This window comes from Eschrichtius robustus, chromosome 18 (assembly GCF_028021215.1).
Source record: "Eschrichtius robustus isolate mEscRob2 chromosome 18, mEscRob2.pri, whole genome shotgun sequence".
Classification (NCBI taxonomy): domain Eukaryota; kingdom Metazoa; phylum Chordata; class Mammalia; order Artiodactyla; family Eschrichtiidae; genus Eschrichtius; species Eschrichtius robustus.
The window spans coordinates 4,093,206-4,115,439 of NC_090841.1; the positions used below are offsets into that span (position 1 = coordinate 4,093,206).

General features: G+C 43.0%; 1 protein-coding gene across 2 annotated transcripts in view; it reads left to right on the top strand.

The window, feature by feature from the left end:
* The window catches only part of LOC137751745 (phospholipid-transporting ATPase IB), a 445,791-nt gene that overhangs the window by 64,793 nt on the left and 358,764 nt on the right, over positions 1-22,234 (top strand). For both annotated transcript variants that reach the window (XM_068526376.1, XM_068526375.1), the window contains exons 18-23: positions 1,762-1,811; positions 2,760-2,829; positions 4,440-4,524; positions 5,695-5,834; positions 7,037-7,175; positions 17,270-17,334. In XM_068526376.1, the coding sequence (XP_068382477.1) occupies positions 1,762-1,811; positions 2,760-2,829; positions 4,440-4,524; positions 5,695-5,834; positions 7,037-7,175; positions 17,270-17,334 (549 nt within the window). The remainder of the gene's footprint in view (positions 1-1,761; positions 1,812-2,759; positions 2,830-4,439; positions 4,525-5,694; positions 5,835-7,036; positions 7,176-17,269; positions 17,335-22,234) is intronic.

Here is a 22,234-nt window from a genome sequence, read left to right on the forward strand (position 1 = left end):
TGATTTCAGCCAACACAGGGAATATAGCTCAGGGAAGCGTACAATCGCTACACGTTGGGACAATGTACTGACAATATAGAGTTTCCTTCATGGAAGCTTCTCACAAGTGGTGTCGTCTTCACCTCCAGTTTGAGGAGATTTTAGCCTTCACGGCCAGGTTGCAGGTGTATGGGTGCTGCTGTATTTCTCTGCAGTGCAGCCACGAGGATCGGGAGGGGCGGTGGAGTAAACAGACCATGTGATTAGATAAGATTTATAAGTAACAGTAACTTTACAAGTCCTCTTCAGCTGTGAATACTGGGGAATCCTCAACCCACAAGTCCTCCAGGTGGTTACCCGCTATTTACAAGAAGTGGCTTGGGACTTCCCTGGCAGTCCAGTGGTTAAGACTTTGCCTCCAGTGCAGGGGGAGCGGGTTCGATCCCTGGTCAGGGAGCTAAGATCACACATGCCTCACAGCCAAAAAAAAAAAAAAAGAAACCAAAACATAAAAAAAAGAAGCAATATTGTAACAAATTCAATAAAGACTTAAGAAAAAAAAAATCAGATGCCAAAGTGCATACTCTAAAAAAAAAAAAAAAAAGAAGTGGCTTTACTGATCATCATTCAGTCTATGGGGGCCGTGAGGGTGTTGATATGACAGCGGTGCAGAGGCGCTGGCTCCTGGCGGTCACGGCACTGGTGCCGAGGGGGTCGCAGCAGTGACTCTCTGGACGGGGACCTGGCAAAGCTGGGCCAGGCTGAGGGGAAAGGGGACTGGGGGTTGCAGAGAGAAGGGGGTAAAGGCTGACGGGGGCTGGGCTAAGGGGCCCATTCATTGTGTTTTGGGAAGCGAAGGGGCGGGGCATTGTGGAGGGGACGGTGTGACTTCCCAGTGCTTCGCGTGTGTCGGCCACACACTTGGGGATCTGTGCGTTCCTTCAGTTATTATTTCTCTCAGACCCAGGGGACAAGGCAAAGGGCAGATTAGATTAAAAAGTTTGCAAATTGTGCACACATAATCTGGAATCTTCTGGAGAAAAATTAAGAATATTGACGCGCCAACTTTGAAGAACCCAAAGAAAAAAGACATTTGATGAATTGCCCTAAAATCTGGTGCAGAATTATACTCCTTTATTTCTAAGTCCAAAATTGAAAAAGTTTTGAATTCCACGTTTTTCCCTCTAAATTTGGGATGTGGACATTTGGTAGGGAAACCTATTGGAACTTCCGTGGAGCCACTTCTGTTCTTTATGAATCTCACTTGGTGGGAATAGCTGTGCATCTTGCTGCAGAAAATCAATGTGTTGTATCACAGGGTGTAGTGCCTGGCCCCCCTGGGGAGGTAGTGGCATACGGTGTGTGCACATACTTCTGCGAGATGTGTAAAATTCTGGATTCGGAAGCATAACTGGCCCCAGGTTTCGGATGGACCTGTGTAGCTTGTGTCATTTATTTGTATGTCTTGGAAGTTACTGTGTCATCAGCGACTGTGACAGCCACTCCCGCTGGAGGAAAAGGAGACGCTTCCACCAGAAGGGGGAGCTATGGTCCCACCAGACTGACAGGGAAGACTACTTGGTGGAAGGCATCTGCAGGGGGAAGGATGGATGGATGGAGGGAGAGGGAGAGAGGGAGGGAACAGGAGGGGAGGGAGAGGAGGGGAGGGATTGGGGAGAGGCGTGTATAGAGAGGTTTATGATTGGGGAGCTGGTTGTTTTGAGAGTTTTTGAGATTTTAATGCTTTGCACTTCAGGTAAGAGCCTGTTTTTCTTCCTCTAGATGGGACAGGAGGAGACATTTGGAATCCTTAATGTCCTGGAGTTTTCTAGGTATGTTTCTCTTTTGTGCACTTGAAATAAACTGTCCCTCTCTATCTATCTATCTATCTACATATACACACAGTAAGTCCCCTACATACAAACTTCAAGTTGTGAACTTTCAAAGACACGAACGTGCATTCGCATGTCCCGTAAGTTAGTTCATGGGTCTGTAAGATTTAAAATGTTTTCTTTATTTTTTGTCTTTGTTTTTTATGTATTACTTGCGCAAAAAATATGATAAACCTATTACAGTGTGGTACTAGATAGATAGATCGTGTTAGTCAGGTACCTAGACTAACTTTGTCGGACTTACGAGCGCGCTCTCTCAGAAGGGAACTCATTCGTATGGAGGGGACTTCCTGTATATATATAGATGGGCGAGAAATGAGTCAGTGACTGAGGGCGGGTCCCTTTGAAAGATGAGGAAGGAGGTGCCTGTGCATGTGCTTGGGGCTGCGGCTGGGGAGCGAGCCATCAAGGGACCTCAGCGCTAAATCGGGGGGTCCTCGGAATTCATCATTTCTTTCCACTTCAGTCAAAAGAAGATACGATGAGATGCTTTTGAGTGAAGTGGGTTTATACTGAATCTTGCACTTTGCTACTTACTGGGCAGGTAACTGAACATCTTTGAGCTGTGAAATAAAAGTACGTGGACACAGTATTGTCAGGAGCAAATTAGACACAGAGTAAAGCGCTCAAGTTCTGCATTTCTGTCTCTTCTTCTATCAAGAGCTGTGCTAGTGAGTTTCCACGGCAGGGAAAGGAATAGGTTCATGCAAAAGAGTAGGAGATACACAATTAAAGTCTGACTTTGAGGACGAAGGTAGGGAAAACGGAGCTTGGCCGTTTGGGGGCCAGCCAGACCACCTTTTGGGTTGTTTGGTGTTTAATCACAGGATGTAGTCCTATAAAACAGACCAATGACAGTTTTCTTTCCTTTTTGTTTTTACCCTACAGCGACAGAAAAAGAATGTCTGTAATTGTGCGAACCCCTTCAGGACAGCTTCGACTCTATTGTAAAGGGGCTGTAAGTACTGGCTGAGGTCTGCACGTCAGGGACCCCTGCTGCTTCCCTAACTGCTGTTCTCAGCATCCTTGATGGTCGCCCAGGGTTGAAAGGCTCTTTCAGTCAGCCTGACGCTGACTTAGTAGTAAAAGCCCCCTGAAGATGATGGGGGTTCAAGCCAGCGTGGCAAAGAGGTCAGTGGAAAGCTTACTGTTCATCGGTAGTTGGTTTCAGAAACAGCTGGCCGTGTCCTGCAGAATCCTTAGAGTGTGAATTCTGATTCCTGTTTTCTATCCTCGTGTGGTGACTTTGGAAGATTTAGTCAGTTGTATCGACCTATGATCTTTTAAGGACTCTGATGTGTTTCTTTTTCTGTAGCAGCTATTCTCAATATTCGTGGTTTAGTTTTTATTCACTACAGAGGCTGGGTGGCGGGTTTGAGGTAGTGTCCATTTGTGGTCTATTATTACTGCTCCCTCCGGTCACTTCCTACGTCAGGCTTTTTGCCCTGTCTGCCTCCTGGTCGTCGGATCTAAATCTTTAAGGAAAGGTGCTACTGTTTATGAGCCTGACCTACAAAACTACATTCCGTCAAACCGTGGTCTTATGTGTTGAGGGAAAGACTTATTAAGCTCATTTTCTGAGACTGTGTCGGGAAATATGAGGCTACACTAGGATCAGTGATTCGTTGGAAATCTTACTCGTCTTTACCAATTGTGGGAAGAAGTATTTGAGGAGAGTGATCAGAGCTTTTTAAAAAGTGAGTAATGTGTGTGAATTCTAAGGCATCCGACCTGGACTCACCAAGGTCCAGATTATATGGGATTAGATTGGGAAAGGTTAGATAATTATGTTAGATTCTGTTCTCACACGATACTCGTTCTTACCTTTTTGGTTGTTTATTTGCCATTGTGTTCTGAGAACCACAGCAAGGCCAGAAGGGGTCATTGTGGGGTACAGAGGAAGGGGGGCAACCACAGACCAGGGTCAACAGGAAGTGCGGCAGGGGTGCATTTAATTTTTTATAGGTTTTAATTCTCCTCAAACCTGCCTCCCCCAAACCAAACTAAATTTCTTAGATTTGGGGGGGCCTAAAACTGCCATTTTTCACATGTTCGATGCAGGATCCGTAGCCTTCAGTCCTCCAGCCCTGCTTGTGGGTCATGGAAATAGTCCCCAGGTGATGAACTGTCCACACCGCGTGTTCTCGGCTGAACCCGGTTCTGTGCAGCGTGGGTCATGCCCTCCCTGGGTGGGAGCTCCTGCAGCATCAGGAAGGGAGAGTACACTTGAGCAATTTAGGGTGTGTGTTTTATGCTTCCCACTTCTGCAAAGGGTGTTAACAAAGTCTGGTGTGAGCTTTGCAAATCTAGGTGAACGTCGGCCCCCGTCGTGTCCCTGATTATTCATTCTCCTGACACCCAGGGTCCTCCCCGGCGTGTTTATGTGGACACATACCCACCCCCAGTTTGTTTTCCAAAGCTCATGACGGAATCCAGCCAAGAACTGTGTTTCCCCTCGCCCACCCAGGTGTGCGCTGGGTCAACCCCACGAAAACAGAGCTGGGCTTGCAGTGCTAGAGCGTCAACTGACCTAAGGTTTGCCAGTCACAGCGTTTCCCTATTTTACAGGATAATGTGATTTTTGAGAGGCTTTCTAAAGATTCAAAATACATGGAGGAAACACTCTGCCATCTGGAGTATTTTGCCACGGAAGGTGAGTGGAATTTGGAAGTGTTATTTCTGCCCTTGGAGTTGTGCTTTCAGGGGGCACTCGGGTGAGCCTTCATGTTCACGTGTCATTTTTGTGCAGCACTTGGCTTGCTTCAAAAGCAGGTCGTTTTCTAGTGCCAACCTCGTCCCCACCCTCTGCACCGGTGGCAGTGACGAGAGTCGTGGCTGGAGACCGACCGAAATATCATCCGCTAACTCTTAACCAGAGGGACGGGGGTGAGGCAGGCCAGCCCACGACGCTATGCAGAACCGCCCTCCAGTTTTGCACTCCTTTCTCGGAAAACTCACCTTATTTCCCAGGCCCTCTCTCGTTTCCCTTATGACACTGGCTTACCCTTGACTTCAGGCCAGAATAATCCGCTGAACCCATGGAGAACAGGAAGGGGGTTCTCAGAAGGGCTTTAAACAACACTCACTGCAGGCTCCCCTGCAGGTGAATGTGATGAGAGCTTGAGTGCCGGCTGCTGCCTCATTGCCTTCCTTAGCCTCTGTGGCCGCATGTATCCACGTCTGTGCACACACAGGCACACGCATGTACACCAGAGAACACACGTGCACACATAGGAACACATATGCACACAAGAACACACATGCCCACCAGGGAACACACATGCCCACCAGGGAACACACATGCCCACCAGGGAACACACATATGCACACATAGGAACACATGCACACAGGGACACACACAGGGACACACATGCCCACCAGGGAACACACATATGCACGCATAGGAACACACACGCACACAGGGACACACACGCACACACAAGCACGGCTGCTTGAAAGCCTGTGTCTTTCACGTGGTAGCACACTGGACCTTTATTGCTGTCTTGAAACACGCTTCCCGTCTTGCCTCCTGGCTGGTCCCTGCTCATGTGTCTGAGGGTCGAGCACGGCTTCTGTCCTTCTCTGCTGTGAGGAGTTCAGTCTCATGGCTTCTCCTGTTCTGTCAACATCTATAGAAGCGGTGGTTTATATTAAAATAAGGTTGCTTTTCAATTCTTTTTGAGTGTGTGCATGTTGACTTAGAGTGACCTATAAAGCGGATGGTCTCTCTCATTTTCTGCACTCGCGGTGTCCCCTGGGGGTAAGGCACCCTGCTTGCCCGTCCCTAAGGGCCTCACTAGGAGACGCCGGGACTGTTTTGCAGGCTTGCGGACCCTCTGTGTGGCTTACGCCGACCTCTCTGAGAGTGATTATGCGGAGTGGCTCAAAGTCTACCAGGAAGCCAGCACCATCTTGAAGGACAGAGCTCAGCGGCTGGAAGAGTGTTACGAGATCATCGAGAAGGTAATTGCACGTGGTAGATGCGTTACATTACGTGCCCAGTGACACCTAATGAGCATAAAAGTTTTGGTGCAGAAATCTTTTGGCTATATAGTGATGTTCTCTGATCTTGTAAGCATCTTAACTCACCATTAGCTTTTAATCGTTTCTTTGCTTTAAGAAACACTCAGTTTTTATGAGCTCTCAGAAAGGTCTAGCCACCCTCTGCTAAGCATTCATGTCTTAAGAAGTATCAGGTCAGAAACAGCATTGGCGACTTTCTGGGTTTGCCCAGGATGAGGTTTAACGACGTTAGCTGGCCCTGTTGAGTTTCCTGAGCAGTCAGAGTACCTAGGCTGGCTGGACATCATACCTACTAAATGTTTTCACACTTCCTGTCCTAATACTGTTTGAGCTTTGCCATTGCCGCTCCACGCTGCCTACGTGATTTTGTTGTTATTTCAGTTTCTCCCAAGACATGAGGTAGCTTCCCACGGATTGCGTCCCTCGAATCTGGGAGCTGGATTTCAGCTTTTTCCGTTTCATGTCAGCAACCACTGGTCCATCCATCTTCCAGTTTCAGTAGCTTTGAAGTCATTGCCTGCTTGCTTTTCTCATTCCTTTATTTATTTTTTTAAAATTCCCCTTTGCTTTTTTTCCCTTGTTTGTCATTTTAATGGAATTTGGGTATGGATGGAAGTGAAATCAAATGTTCATTTACCCTGCTTCCCTGGAAATTCCAAAATTACTTTGAGAATCATAAAGCAATTAAATAGGTGCGATGTCTGTGCGTCCCCAGGCCAGAGGTGGGCACTCGGGGGGTAGTTGGCCTTTTTGGTCACTGAATGATTTTTTTCTCACGTGTTAACTGTACCACAGCCCTTGACTCATGAGTGGAGTGAGAGAGAAACCTCAGTCCTGTTAGTGTTAGGATAACTCGCCCATGTGCTCTGCTGCCAGGTGGTTTCTATCCCAAGGTGCCCTTGTACCCAGAAGTAGATGGCATGTGCTGGCCCGTGTGCGTGGTGGGGTTCTAGCCCTGTGGATGGTTTTGAGATGCCACACGTGTGACTGTCATTAATTATCTGCAGACAAAGGGTTAATGGGGAGGCAATAAGGTAATTGTCTCAGAACACTTTGACTGCCTTTCTTCTGTCAAGAGTTTCGTCATTCACGCTGCTCTTACGTGTGTCCCCATCTTTAATGGAAGCTGTTTTTTAATTTAGGATTTGCTGCTGCTTGGAGCCACAGCCATAGAAGATCGTCTTCAGGCAGGCGTGCCAGAAACCATAGCAACTCTGTTGAAGGCAGAAATTAAAATATGGGTGTTGACAGGCGACAAACAAGAAACTGCAATTAACATAGGTAATTCATTTAAGGAATAATTTCCCAGTGCTGATTTTTGTATTACGTTTTTGAACCGTCTTATAGAGGTGCCTAAGGGCTTCTCAGATGCGTCGACAGAAGTGTTTTATAGAATTCTTCATTCACAAGACCGAGAAAAGTTTAAGATGCTCTTATGAGCATTATCTGCCCGTTATAAACAGTAGAACTATGACACCTTCCTGAAAAGTAGTAAACATACTTACAGAGGCCAGAGAATTTAAAAGTTGATGAGAGTTTGATTTTCTTATTGCTTTCTTCACAAAAATTTAGTCTCAGAGACTAAGCATGTTTTCACTAAGTTTAAATATGCATTATTATTTTATATAGTTATAGCCATTATAATGATTTTTACCAATTCATAGGTTCTTCTGATAGGCTTGAACCTTTCCCTTCCCCATCTGGGTTGGCGACCTCTGCCTGCTAAGCATCGCAGAAATGAAAATTGAAAGAAGGGAATTCAAGCCCAGATTACTTCATGAGTGTTAAAGCAGCACGTTTTTAGTTTGAAAAGGATTTGTGAAACTACTAATTAAAAAAAAAATCTAATTTTAAAAAAAATATTTATTTATTATTTTATATTTATTTTTGGTTGCGTTGGGTCCTTGTTGTTGCGCGCGGGCTTTCTCTAGTTGCGGTGAGTGGGGGCTACTCTTCGTTGCGCTGCACGGGCTTCTCATTGCGGTGGCTTCTCTTGTTGCGGAGCATGGGCTCTAGGCCCGCGGGCTTCAGTAGTGGTGGCACACAGGCTCAGTAGTTGTGGCTCGTGGGCTCCAGAGCTACAGGCTAAGTAGTTGTGGCGCACGGGCTTAGTTGCTCTGTGGTGTGTGGTATCTTCCCGGACCGGGGCTCGAACCTGTGTCTCCTGCATTGGCAGGCGGATTCTTAACCACTGCACCACCAGGGAAGTCCCCAAAAATCTAATTTTGATTGTTTGAATTACTTTAAAATTATCTAGGACTTCTGTCACCCTTGTGTCACAAGCTCTGGTGCATAGGTGATAAAATGAATAAGGGCTACATGACTTCTCATGTGTTGATGGGAATAGAGTCCATGTCACAGCTCACTGCAGGAAGAAACATACAGAAAGAACATCTGAAGTTGAGTGACTGGTGTCCTGTTCAGAGGAGTCTCCTTGGAACGCGATCACCTGGTTCCAGTGGAGCCCCTTTCCTTCAGTCTTCTCTTTTGAATCAGCCCCGACTCTCAGAGAACCTCAGTTATAGACAATGGCTACTGTCTGGGGTGGATTTCCTCTTTTTTTTTTTTTTTTTTTTTAATAGATAAAAAAGCCACTTAAATCATTTCTTATCAAGACTGTAGTCCTTTTGGACTCCCACGCAAGTGAGATTAAAGTCCCCAGAGACTGACATGTGATTCCTAGACAGTCTCTGAAGGATTAGATGTAGATGTTGTACCTGTTGTTTCCTAAACACATAGTTTTGGAGAGAAGTGTGGTGATGTTTCCGGGTAGACCCGTCACTACTACTAGATAATGAAAACCCATTGCTTGCAGCCCTTTGGTGATGTCAGCCAACATTTTTATAGATGAAGGATAATACGTTTGCTGTTGGTGGAGTGTCTCGTTCTATGTATATACAGCAGCCCTTCAGGTATTTCCCATGTAAATTTGGTCTAAAACACCTGCTGTTGATCCACGGCTCCTGTTCACAGAGGGCACAGAGAGCATGAGAGCAGAGATGCTGCACCTGTCCCGCCTCTGTCCTCCTGTCCTTGTGTCACGCCCGCATCTGTCAGGGTCTAGCCAAGTTTAGGTAAACACGAGTGAAAGCAGAGTTCCCAAAATCAACCCAGAAAACACGGATGGCTTCTTATTCCCGAAGGAAGGTGTTAGTCGTTGCTGGAGTGAGGCTTGTCTGAACCTCACAGGGCGATGGATACCTGTCCAGCTTTTTCCATCAACAGCTATATTATTTTGTGCTTTTTTCAAAGAAGGTGTAGCAGTCTTCGTAGTTTTGGTTTCGGAAACACTCACATCCATTAGATATTTTAAAATTGACCTTTTAAAGAACATCCTAATCCAAATCGGAAAAGAAGAAGTAAAACCGTCACTGTTTGCGGATGACGTGATATTACACACAGAAAATCCTAAACATTCTACCAGAAGACTACTAGAGCTAATCAGGGAATTTGGTAAAGTAGCAGGATACAGAATTAAAGCACAGAAATCTCTTGCGTTCCTATACACGAACAATGAAAAATCTGAAGGAGAGATTAAGGAGACACTCCCATTTACCACTGCAAAAAAAAGAATAAAATACCTAGGAATAAAACCTACCTAAGGAGGTAAAAGACCTGTATGCAGAAAACTATAAGACACTGATGAAAGAAATTAAAGACGATACAAACAGATGGAGAGCTATACCATGTTCTTGGATTGGAAGAATCAACATTCTGAAAAGGGCTATACTACCCAAAGCAATCTACAGATTCAATGCAATCCCTATCAAACTACCAATGGCATTTTTCACAGAACTACAACAAAAAATTTCACAATTTGTATGGAAACACAAAAGACCCCGAATAGCCAAAGCAATCTGGAGAAAGAAAAACGGAGCTGGAGGAATCAGGCTCCGGGACTTCAGACTATACTACAAAGCTACAGTAATCAGGACAGTATGGTACTGGCACAGAAACAGAAATACAGATCAATGGAACAGGATAGAAAGCCCGGAGATAAACCCATGCACGTATGGGCACCTTATCTTTGATAAAGGAGGCAGGAGTATACAGTGGAGAAAAGACAGCCTCTTCAATAAGTGGTGCTGGGAAAACTGGACAGCTTACAGGTACAAGAATGAAATTAGAACACTCCCTAACACCATACACAAAAATAAACTTAAAATGGATTAAAGACCTAAATGTAAGGCCAGACACTATAAAACTCTTAGAGGAAAACGTAGGCAGAACACTCTATGACATAAATCACAGCAAGATCCTTTTTGACTCACCTCCTAGAGAAATGGAAATAAAAACAAAAATAAACAAATGGGACCTAATGAAACTTTTAAAAGCTTTTGCACAGCAAAGGAAACCATACACAAGACAAAAAGATAACCCTCAGAATGGGAGAAAATATTTGCAAACAAAGCAACTGACAAAGGATTAATCTCCAAAATATACAAGTAGCTCATGCAGCTCAATATCAAAAAAACAACCCAATCCAAAAATGGGCAGAAGACCTTAATAGGCATTTCTCCAAAGAAGATACATAGATTGGCAACAAACACATGAAAAGTTGCTCAACATCACTAATCATTAGAGAAATGCAAATCAAAACCACAGTGAGGTATCACCTCACACCAGTCAGAATGGCCATCACCAAAAAATCTACAAGCAATAAGTGCTGGAGAGGGTATGGAGAAAAGGGAACCCTCTTGCACTGCTGGTGGGAATGTAAATTGATACAGCCACTATGGAGAACAGTATGGAGGTTCCTTAAAAAACTAAAAATAGAACTACCATATGACCCAGTAATCCTACTACTGGGTATATACGCTGAGAAAATCATAATTCAAAAAGAGTCACGTACCACAATGTTCATTGCAGCTCTATTTACAATAGCCAGAACATGGAAGCAACCTAAGTGTCCATCAACAGATGAATGGATAAAGAAGATGCAGGACATATATACAATGGAATATTACTCAGCCATTAAAAGAAACAAAATTGAGTTATTTGTAGTGAGGTGGATGGACCTAGAGTCTGTCATACAGGGTGAAGTAAGTCAGAAAGAGAAAAACAAACACCGTATGCTAACACATATATATGGAATCTTAAAAAAAAATTGTTCTGAAGAACCTAGGGGCAGGACAGGAATAAAGACCCAGATGTAGAGAATGGACTTGAGGACATAGGGAGGGGGAAGGGTAAGCTGGGACGAAGTGAGAGAGTAACATTGACATATATACACTACCAAATGTAAAATAGATAGCTAGTGGAAAGCAGCCGCATAGCACAGGGAGATCAGCTCGGTGCTTTGTGTCCACCTAGAGGGGTGGGATAGGGAGGGTGGGAGGGAGATGCAAGAGGGAGGGGATATGGGGATATATGTATCCGTATAGCTGACACACTTTGTTATACTGCAGAAACTAACACACCATTGTAAAACAATTATACTCTAATAAAGATGTTAAAAAAATTCTATTCTTTATTTTATCTTATTTTTTAATTGAAGTATTGTTAATTTACAATATTGTGTTAGTGTCAGGTGTACAGCAAAGTGATTGTTATATGTACATATTTTTTCTTTTTCATATTCTTTTCCATTATGGTTTATTATAAGATTTTGACTATAGTTCCCTGTGCTATACAGTAGGACCTTGTTGTTTATTTTATACATAGCACTATATATATAGTGTGTATCTGCTAATCCCAAATTCCTAATTTATCCCTCCTCCCTTTCCCCTTTGGTGACCATAAGTTTGTTTTCTATGTCTGTGAGTCTGTTTCTGTTTTGTAAGTAAGTTCATTTGTGTCATATTTTAGATTCCACATATAAGCGATATCATTTGGTCTTTGTTTTCTCTGTCTGACTTACTTCACTTAGTATGATAATCTCTAGGTCCATCCATGTTGCTGCAGATGGCATTATTTCATTCTTTTTTATGGCTGAGTAATATTCCATCGTGTATATGCACCACTGAATTCGGGTGTCTGTTGAGGATGCAGTGTAGACATCTAGACATGGTGTTAGACTTGTCCACGTCAGACCACTGGTGACGGCTGTGAGCAGCCCAAGGTCGTGCTCCAGATCCAGGAGGATTGTAAGCCTGTGTTCTCGTCCCATATTCCTCATACCTTCTGTGATATGAACCATTATTGGTCTGTCTCCCACAATATGGATTGGATATTCTGTACATTTTAGTGCATTCTGTGTGCACATTAGGGTACCCAGAAGGTATTTGGGAAGCGGATCAAGTGTCTAGTAGTTCTACTTCTCCGTGAAATAAGGAGAAGAGTGCTGAATGCCGGGCACTGTGCTGGGAGTGCTTTCCCTACGCTGTCTTTGGTCTTCACGTGTCAACAGTCTTAGAGCGCCGGGGGACGTTCAGAGTTTACAAGGTCATGCTGCACTTATTGACCAAGCTAGTTCATGCTGGGTCTCAGGGCCAATCGCTCCTGGTGCAGGGCTCCTTTTAAACAGATTCATGAAGCTTTCACGAAAACCCTATCTGAAATTTGAGTTAGAAAACCCTGGGGAAGGGTACTAAATTTCATCCATTCTAAGACACCTTGTTTTCATATTTCACCACCTCCAGAGTTGGGATGTCTATGATTGTTGACTCTTACAGTTTTAACTGGCAACATTTCCCTTTAGAGGTGTTTGGTGCTGTTGGCTGTCTTTAGTATTCGCTCGCTCTCTCTCTCATTTATCTATCATCTGTCCATCCATCTATCCTCCCATCCATCTATTCTCCATCCATCCATCACCTATCCTCCCTCCATCCATCACTTATCCTCCCATCCATCTATCACCTAACCTCCCATCCATCCATCCATCCTCCCATCCATCCATCCATCCATCCATCCATCCATCCATCTGTCCTCCCATCCATCCATCTACCCACCCATCCATGCATCTATCCATCCATCCATCATCTATCACAGTCTGAGAATTTAAAGTGTAACTTTTAGTTCATACCTTGAAAATAAATACTTAGTCAAGTTAGGTTCCAGGATATTTGTGTCTGTTATGGGCCTATGAGTGTTAGGTAGATGCAGTCATCCTGCGTGTGGCTTTGAGGTCCTTTGGAACTGACACGATGCCAGGACCCTGTTGCGCCGTGCTTGGATTTATGCTAACTAGCTGTGTTTCCAGGAGTTGGAAGTTTTCTTTTTTAGCTTAAAAATTTGGCATCAGCTAGTCTAAAGTGAAATTTCAGCTGTATAGCCTTTGTGAATCATGTAGTCGTCACTTCCTTACCATGACTGGATAAAGCATCTATTACATAGTTAGAAAATAGATGTGAAGTTTTCAGAGTCTATAAGTTTTTTTCTAACAGAGATAGGATGAGTGAGAACAAAATCCTAGTGCGTGTTCCATTTTAAAGTCATCGCATTGGGAATCGCTTTCACTGTGAACCATCTGAGTTGGAATTTGGCCGCCCCTCCCCCATGTTTTGTTACCCATTATTTGATACCTTTAAATCACTTCTATAGTCTTAGAAGTTAAATTTCTGACAGTGAGTAAATGTGGACTTGCCCGCCCTATTCTTGCCCATTGGCAGGGAGACAAGTCCGGTTCTCAGGTGGGGCTGGGGGAACACGGCCACAGCCCCAGTAATGTTCACAGAAAAGTCAGGTGTGTGATTTCTTGATTGCCTGCAGCTCTGTTGTTGCCAGATGCTCCCCTATAGGCTTGGGGCACTTACGTTCCCTTACTGGGGCCTGAGTTAATTATGAGACAAACTCAGGAATAAAATAGATGAGAAAATACCAGTTGTGCAGTGTACATGCTGAGCATGGCTGGCGTTAGTAATAGTTACTCATTAAATGTTAGCACAGCATTTGCCGTATTACTGCTAAGTCCTTTAGGTAAGTTTACTGTTCCCTTTGAGATAGGCATTATCTCCTTTTAAAGATAGAACTGAGGCACAGAGATACCAAGTAACTTAGCCTGGGCCACACAGGTGTGAGTGCTGAGAATCTGAGCATGTGACCATGGCACGTGATAATTCAGTTCTCAGAAGGAAAGGTAAGCGTCAAAAAGATCAGGGAAGGCTTTGTAGATGAGATAGGTTTAAATCTTGAACCTCAAGAATTTGTTTAAGACAAATACATAAAGAATGAGAATAGCATGAGTCAGGATGGCCTGGTTTGGGGGAAGATCATGAGGTAAGGCTGAGGCAGCATGTTCCTACCTGTGATGGAGCCTTTCTGAGAAGCATCTGAGGGTCTGGAGGGAAGGGTGCCCAGGTGTGGTTCTGTGGATGAGTCCTTGATGTCCTGGTTCTCAGATGGGGAGGGATTCTGCTCTGAGCATCCTTGATTGAGTCCGGAGCAGATGAAGAGTTCCATTCCTGACGTCTGGCAGTGTGTTTCGTACACTAACTCTCAAATATTGAGTGACCAGATTCTCCCTGAAATTATTTACAACCAACAACACACTTGTTGAGGGTTTGGAACCAAGTTGAATCCCACTGAGGGGTAATTTGATGGATCCTAGGTATATGGTTAGTAGGAATCAGTTGTTGCTAAACCTTCCAGAAGTGTCTCCGAAGAAATCTAAGTTGGGATATCTTCGACAATATATGCTCACCTCAGAAAAAAGACGCTGATTGCGAGTTCCAAGAGAGGTTTGGTTTGGTCCTATTTTCTAGTGTGAATGATGATTTTATTTTCTTAAAATCAAGTCCTGCTCTAAGTACCATAGACGCTGTAATATTTTAATTTCTTTGCGTGTTGATTATACTCAGGTAGTAGAAAGACTAAACACTTTTGTGGTGTGCTGTTAACTTCAGCGGTAGTAAAACGTGAAATCCCAGAGGTTCCCTTCTCAGTCATTTTATGGTTGTCTCGTTAGATTGTGAGATTAAAGAAATAGACCTCAATTTACAAGTGTGGATTGACATTTCATAGCTGGCTGTTCTCCAAGAGCTGATCTCATTTTATCCAAAAACATTAGAAATCAAGCACACCAAACTTGGATTGACATAATTTAATTTGCCATGTTAGCTAAGTCACATTTAACTGCGTTAAACTTCCATGGTCTGTCTAGAGCAAGTGTTCTGTGTGATAATTAAGGAAGATCTTGCTTCGTTTTCCAAACTAAAAAAAAAAAAAAAAAAGAACCTGTTTCTTCTCAGAAACCTTGAGTTTTGTGTATTTAAATTCATGAAAGTGTCAGTGGTTTTATTTGTTACCCTCTCCCTTGCAACTGCTAGAAAAATACTTTGAGTTTTTCCATAATATCTTTATGCAGCTTCAGTTGTCAAGTGGCATTTTACTTAAATTGCAAAATATAAAATCAAGGGGGAAGCGATGGCTTAAACATTTCAGCTTGCTTCTGCAACTGTTGTTCATATCAAAAACTACCAGCAAATCCTTTTGTGTGAGTTATACTAAATTTGTAACAGTCTCTATTGCATGAAGTTGCTGGAAGTTTCTGGGACAAGGGAAGAAAAATGATTAAAGTTCCAATATCCCTGTTTGCAAATGAAAATAAAATATTGACCTCCCTTCTGCACTTAGTCTAAGAATTTATAGAAAGGAAGAATATATTTGTAAGATTTTAGTGGGAAACAAAGTTCAGTTATTTCCATCCTGCTGTGCAGAATTTTCAGTGGCATTCTGGGAAACTCTCATTTCTACTCATCACTATTGTTAAAATACAGACTTGAACAAGTTTGAAAATGTGTGGAAAATTGTGCTGTGTTTCCTCCCTTTATTTTTCCTCTTAGAGGTTGAACAGGTATTTGCCCGTGTGGTCCTGTGATTTTAAACTATTCAGTTGTTTTCACTTTTCAAATGATACGTGAGGTTTTAACCAGCAAAATTATCTCATTCCCTTCAGATAACTGTCGTTAACTGCCTGGAATAGATCTTCAAGGTATTGCTTTAAGAAAATGACAGTTAGATGCAAAGTCATAATTTTGTGCTTTAAAATTTGTGTTCTGAGGTGGTTTATAAAGTAGTCCTCTCAAATGACACTCATTAGTGAAGGCTATACTTCATACATTCCAAAATAAACAAAAATATTTATTTTCTACCCTCCAAAAATACCCCAAGGTTTTTCTCATCTTAAATTGTTGTCTGTTTTGAGTTCTGTTTTGTGCCTGTTAGTAGAGTTTCTTGAGGGTGAAAGAGGGCCTTCTGGGTAGAATTGAGCACATAAACGCAGCAGTTCTGTGACTTGTCCACTAGTTAAATGCTTATCTCCTTTTCTAGTTAAATAAAGCATCTGTGGGAAGGGGTATTTTGGCTCTTCTGCGGAGGAGAACCCAGACTCCTGTTGCCTAAGCATTGGTTAAGGCCCTTCCTTGAGATGGTCACCCGCGTCCTTGTTCTGAAGGTTGACGTTCTTTATGCTGATGACTTGTTCCCTGTTTCTGTGATCATTGGTCCATGATCCTTGTAAGGACCACTTCTCTAGGTGGAAGGACTGTTTTCCTGACTTTTCTCAGTGAGATAAATTAAGATGGAGGTTGGTGAAAAGCACATGTTGATGGCAGCTCTCTTGAGGGGCACCAAGACGGTGGAGGGTGATTTGAAAGAGAGCCCAGGGCCCCGACAGACAGCCCTGGACTTGGGGTTGGCTGGGGCCGCCTCCTCCTTCTCCCCAGAGTGTGGAGAGAAGGCGAAGAGTCCGGAGAGGCTCTTACCTTGGTCATTGTGTCACCAAGCATCTCCAGCTGTCACGCGTGTACTGCAAAGTCTGAGTAGGAAAGATCTTCATAGAAAATACGTTTGCCTTCCGGGAGGAAAAGTGGAAAAGAGTATATCTTGCTTATTAAATTAACCTACAGAGATATCCTTGTCTAAAAATGTAATGGGAATTGTTAAGAATTAGCATTGGGTTACTCTTGACTCAGATTTAATTCTTGAAATGGGGGTTGCTTTGAGCTTTCGCAGGAAGAGTGACTCTCTGTGTATCATAGGCTTCCTTAGAAGCCTGCTGTGAGAATTACCTGCCTTTTCAAAAAGCACGTGAGGGACCTTGATATCACAGTAGGCACGTTTATGCTGGTTGAGGAGCTCCGTTGATTCCATTTGTCTTCCCAAAGCGTTTGCTGTTATTTTAGAGAACGCAAAGCCTATCCTAATACAAGCATAACAAGGATAAGGAAAATCCACAGAAAATTGATGAGTATTTATTTCAGCCATTAGTTACGAAGACCCTCCCGAGCAGTGCTACCAGAGCTGTCTGCAAAAGTCAGAATCCGTGTGAACTTCTCCTCTCCACACTCTTGCTCAATTCCTCTGTGTGAGCCCATAGGCTAAACGTGGTGATAAGGAAGGGACCGGAAGGGAGGCTGAATTCAGGGGACCTTGAATGTGGTGAGTTCCTGGCGGGGATGGTAAATTCACGTATGTTGCTCCTTCTTTTATTCTAGGCTATTCCTGCCGGTTGGTGTCACAGAACATGGCCCTTATCCTACTGAAGGAGGATTCTTTGGATGTAAGTAGCTTTTAAAAAGTTGTATTTGATAAAACTGTGTTAAACCCTTTGTTTCTGCTATGACTAATAATCAGGATTTAATGGGGGTTTTTTTCCTCCTAAAAAAACAATTATGAAACTACTCAGTGTGTTTTCTGTTTTTACTTATGAACGGATGTCATAAAGTCATTTCTTTAAACATCAAAATGGTAAGCTCTACCTCTGGTACCAGATATAGGAACTTATGTATGTTTTTAGGTGATGGTCGTCATTGAAATTCACTTTCCCTTCAGATACAGCTACAGTTTCTGTCATATTAGAGGAAGGAGAGAAGCTTTTTGTGAGAAGCACACATATATAAAAGAGTCTTTCTGGCTAGCTGCATGGTTGAAAGCGTACTCTCCCAGTACTGATAAAATGGACATTAAGAATTTGCAAGGTCTGGAGAATAATATACCTCCATGTTAGAGTTATGGTTTGGAAAACGTATGATATTGATGGTTGCAATATTTGTAAACTTTATTTGCTTATCATTCTGTGATTCTAAGAATGTTCCTCACTTTGGCAAATCCTAAGAATCCTAAGTAGATGACTTTATATTCTTGATTAAGGGGTACCATGGATGTTAAGAAATGCATTAAGAAGTACAATAAATCTTCCAAATTGATACAAAAAATAGTAAGCCCAGAAAGTTGCTTTGTGATAACACATTATTTTATTCACCTAGAATGGTGCATTTAAAATGGGGTAGTTTTAATCTGGTTTGACTTCCTGTTGGGATTTCCATTCAGGGGTGATGTTCAACTCATGTTGGTTGCTAAGGAGACTTGTAGGAGTTTCTTTCTAGTACAAACACTAAAGATGATATTCAAGTGTCAGGAGTGGATGACGTTTACGTGGTAATAGGATACACAGGGGCTTAGTTCCCCAACATCCTAGTGCCACCAGCTCGCGGAGAATGGTACAGATACGTACCCCCCCCGTCATGGCCTAAAGCTGCTGCTGAGACCCTGGTTGGGAGCTGATTTGAGAGTCACCAGTGACCTGCTTGGTGGCTTGACATGAAGATAGGAGCTCAACAGTGAGATTCCACCTTGTAGGTCATTTAACAAGAGCTTGTCCCTGGCAGGCACCCATGGCCACACTTGCGGTCAGTGCCTTCTGTTTAAGTGCCAGCGCTCAGAGCAGATGACAGGGGTTAGTTACCCTTGTAAAGGGAGGCTCTGGTGATGAAGCGAACAGGACAGGGACCAAGGAAGTGAACCACGAATCAGAAACGCTGGGCCTGGCTTCCTTACCTCATCTCCTGTGTAAGTCTGAGGGAATTAAGGGGGTCACCTCAAAGACCATCCATTACCTGGCATCCACCCCCTTCAGCAGACCTGTACGTATGTCCAGGCTAGGACCCCAAATGCTTGTAGATGCTCAGGATTTATCCCTGTTTTGAGTGTTTCAACTGTTACCAAAATAACATCTAAGCTCTGTAATACAGAGATCAGTGGTCTTGGAAACAAGGCGGGTGAGGAAGTGCATCCCAGGGGGACACTGGATGATATGTTAAGATACCAGAAGAAAATGTCGTTTTCTTTTTTCCTCCTGGTTTTTTTTTTTTTTTTTTTTTTTTTGGTTAAAAAAAAGTACTGTGAAATCACAGTATTGCTGATAGCACATGGATTGGCTCTGGCACACCCAATCCTGTTTCTGGTGTGCTAACCAGGGATGGGTCTGGGAGGAAGGGGAGGAGGAGGGAGACGTGGGGTCCCACAAATAAGAAGGGGTGACGCTGGGACCCTCACTCTTCTATTTGCTTGAAACTCATTGTGAAATCTTGCCATTTGTGTTACTGGTTAAATGGGTTTATGGACTATATTTAGTTTTGGTTAAACTGACTCTTACAAGGTGCTGGCTTGAAAAGATTTCTGTTTTTTAAAAAAAAAAAAGGTATTGAGGTTACAGTAGTGTAAGCAGAAGCTGCAACGGCCTGGCCTTGCTGGACACGCGCGCTGCTAGTTCAAGTTTTCTTCGGCTGCTTGATGAATTAAAACAGTGATCAGATCTGACAAGCTAAACAAATTTCAGTATTATCCCCAAGGCTACTATCATTAATCATGATTCTTGCCCTAAATGTATAATGGTATCTTGAAACATTAGCTGTCGCAAAATGAAGCTATGAATTAGTGAGACTTTAAAAGCTAAGAATACCGAGTATGAGAATAAAAATCTACAATTTTATCAGCAGTTTATAAAAAACATGTGATATTCAAATCAGTTACCCCCTCAAATTTCACAGCACCTACTGCTGGCTATTTTTTTTTTTGGCTGCATTGGGTCTTCGTTGCTGCACGCGGGCTTTCTCTAGTTGTGGCGAGCGGGGGCTACTCTTCATTGCAGTGCACGGGCTTCTTATTGCGGTGGCTTCTCTTGTTGCGGAGCACGGGCTCTAGGTGCACGGGCTCTAGGTGTGCGGGCATCAGTAGTTGCAGCGTGTGGGCTAAGGTTCGCAGGCTTCAGGAGTTGTGGCACACAGGCTCAGTAGTTATGGCTCGCGGGCTCTAGTGCGCAGGCTCAGTAGTTGTGGCGCACGGGCTTAGTTGCTCTGTGGCACGTGGGATCTTCCCGGACCAGGGATCGAACCCGTGTCCCCTACATTGGCAGGTGGGTTCTTAACCACTGTGCCACCAGGGAAGTCCCACTGCTGGCTACTGAATGCTAGACATCTTTTGATATTTGTTAGTAAAAGACAAAAAGGGCCAAGCCATGTGGGGACCATTTGTTTTTTGTGCTGCAGTAATTAAAATGAATATGGATGGAGACATATAGAAAATTTTGCCAGCATTTTCTAAGAAACAAATGATTGAACTAACTATGAAATTTATTTGGAGGAAAGTGCAGTTGTTTTTAACGTGTTAACCTATAGAATACACAAAAAACTAGTTCTGATGAGCCATTAAAAGAAAGATGAATTGGTAAGGATATATTTGAGCAGAATAGTCATTCTTTAACCCAAAGTTTTATGAAATAAGTACATGTAATCAGTGATGGAATGAAAATGTAATCATGTAAAATTCATTAATGGCTTGTATGGCAGAGACTACACTTCCCAGCATCCCTGGGTCTGGGTGCGGCCGTAAGATTTAATTCTCACTGGTGGAAATGTGACCAGAAGGCAGAGCCTTGCAGGGAGCCCACTGGCAAATCAGGAATGAGGTTTGTAGAATTCCCACTCCTGTATCGCAAGCTGAGTATGGAAGGGTAGGTTTGAGGTGAGAGATGTTAATTCAGTAACTGGTACAGAAACTAATTTTAAGTATAGAGGAAGTTAAAACAGGAAATGAGGTGCATGCAAAATTATTGGATAATCCTGAAGGAGTGGAAGTCAGCAAGGTAGGCTTCAAGTTCATACGTCTGTGGCTCTGTTCCCAAGGTCAGGACTCTGTTCTGCTTCCCCAGGGGACTTGAGGAAATCACAGCTGATGGTCCAGCTGCCTTGCACCTGTGAACCTGGGACTGGGTGAGAGAATGTGGAAAACTTCCCCTGTATGAAAAGGAATTCCTCTGTCTTTGCGATCTTAAGCAAGTGTATCTTGTTGCTGGAATTCATCCAGAATCCTGCTGATAAGGGAGTCTGGGAAATGTGGTTTTTAGCTTTCCAGTCCCTGTGATATATAAAAAAAAAAAAAAAAGAAGAAGAAGAGGATGAAAATAGATGCTGAGAGTCAATCAGTAAACAGTATCTAGCAGTGATAAGCAAGCATTTATAATCAAGAAGTGGGCATCAGGAGGACACAGAATGCTATAGGATCTCATGGATACGGTTGATGTTTTACAAGTTAGACCTTTAACGTACGCTAGGTTCTTTATGGTACTTTGTAATGACATGCAGGGTGACCGTGGACATCTTGTGGACCTCAGAAGTTCACTGTTTTATTTCCATTGTGGTTGTCCTCATGACAAAGAACCTGACAGTCATCAGGCTTTAAAGTGATGCAGGATTGCATAATGGTTAAGGGAGCCCGCTCTGGGTTGCCTGGCTGGGCTCACATCCCACTTTCTGTACGTGGAAAAGTCTTTGACCCACAATAAATTCTTAAGTCACAGTCACTATTTCTCTTCTATGTTTTTTATGTCTGTGAGTCTCTATATAGATATAGAGAGAAATATAGAGGGATATATAGAGATAGATATAGATAGATATACATATATATATATACACACACACACACACATATATATATATATATATGTATATGTATATCTGAATCACTTTATCTATGTTTTTCAGATTACTTTCCATTATGGGTTATAACAAGACATTGGATATAGTTCCCTGTGCTATACAGTAAATCCTAAAAGTCCAGTTTCCTAATTTGATCTTTTCTCTGACAGGCGGCTCCATGTTCAGTTACTTAAAATATGTTTAAAATACCTAAATACAGGCACATATTCATACCCACAGGCACAGTGCCATCATTTGTTGCTACAAGAGGTGATGTTTATGTGCGCTATGCTGAGGTCTTTTTTGGTGTGGCGAGAACACTTTGAAAAGGTACGTTTAGAAATGCTTGTGTTAGGTGACTTTGATTGCAGCACATGTGGGTCCCATATCTTAGGCAGTGAACTAAACTGCCTCTCCAGTAACAAATGCTCACATCTGTTGAGTGTGCTTATTCATGAGTGCCAGGCCCTTTCTGGGAATTAGCTCTCTTCATCCTCCTAGTAACTCTTGAAAAAAGAAAATTTCACTGCCTTTAAGTCTCGTTCTAAAATATTTGATTGAAAGTTTCTCTCTGTTTTTCCAAGCAGCTTGATAATAAATTCCTGAGAATATTTACCTACTTGGTAAGATCACCTTATAACTATATTTGTTCTTCAACATCTTTTTGTGAAGGTAGTAACATTGTGGTATACTAGAAATGTCCCT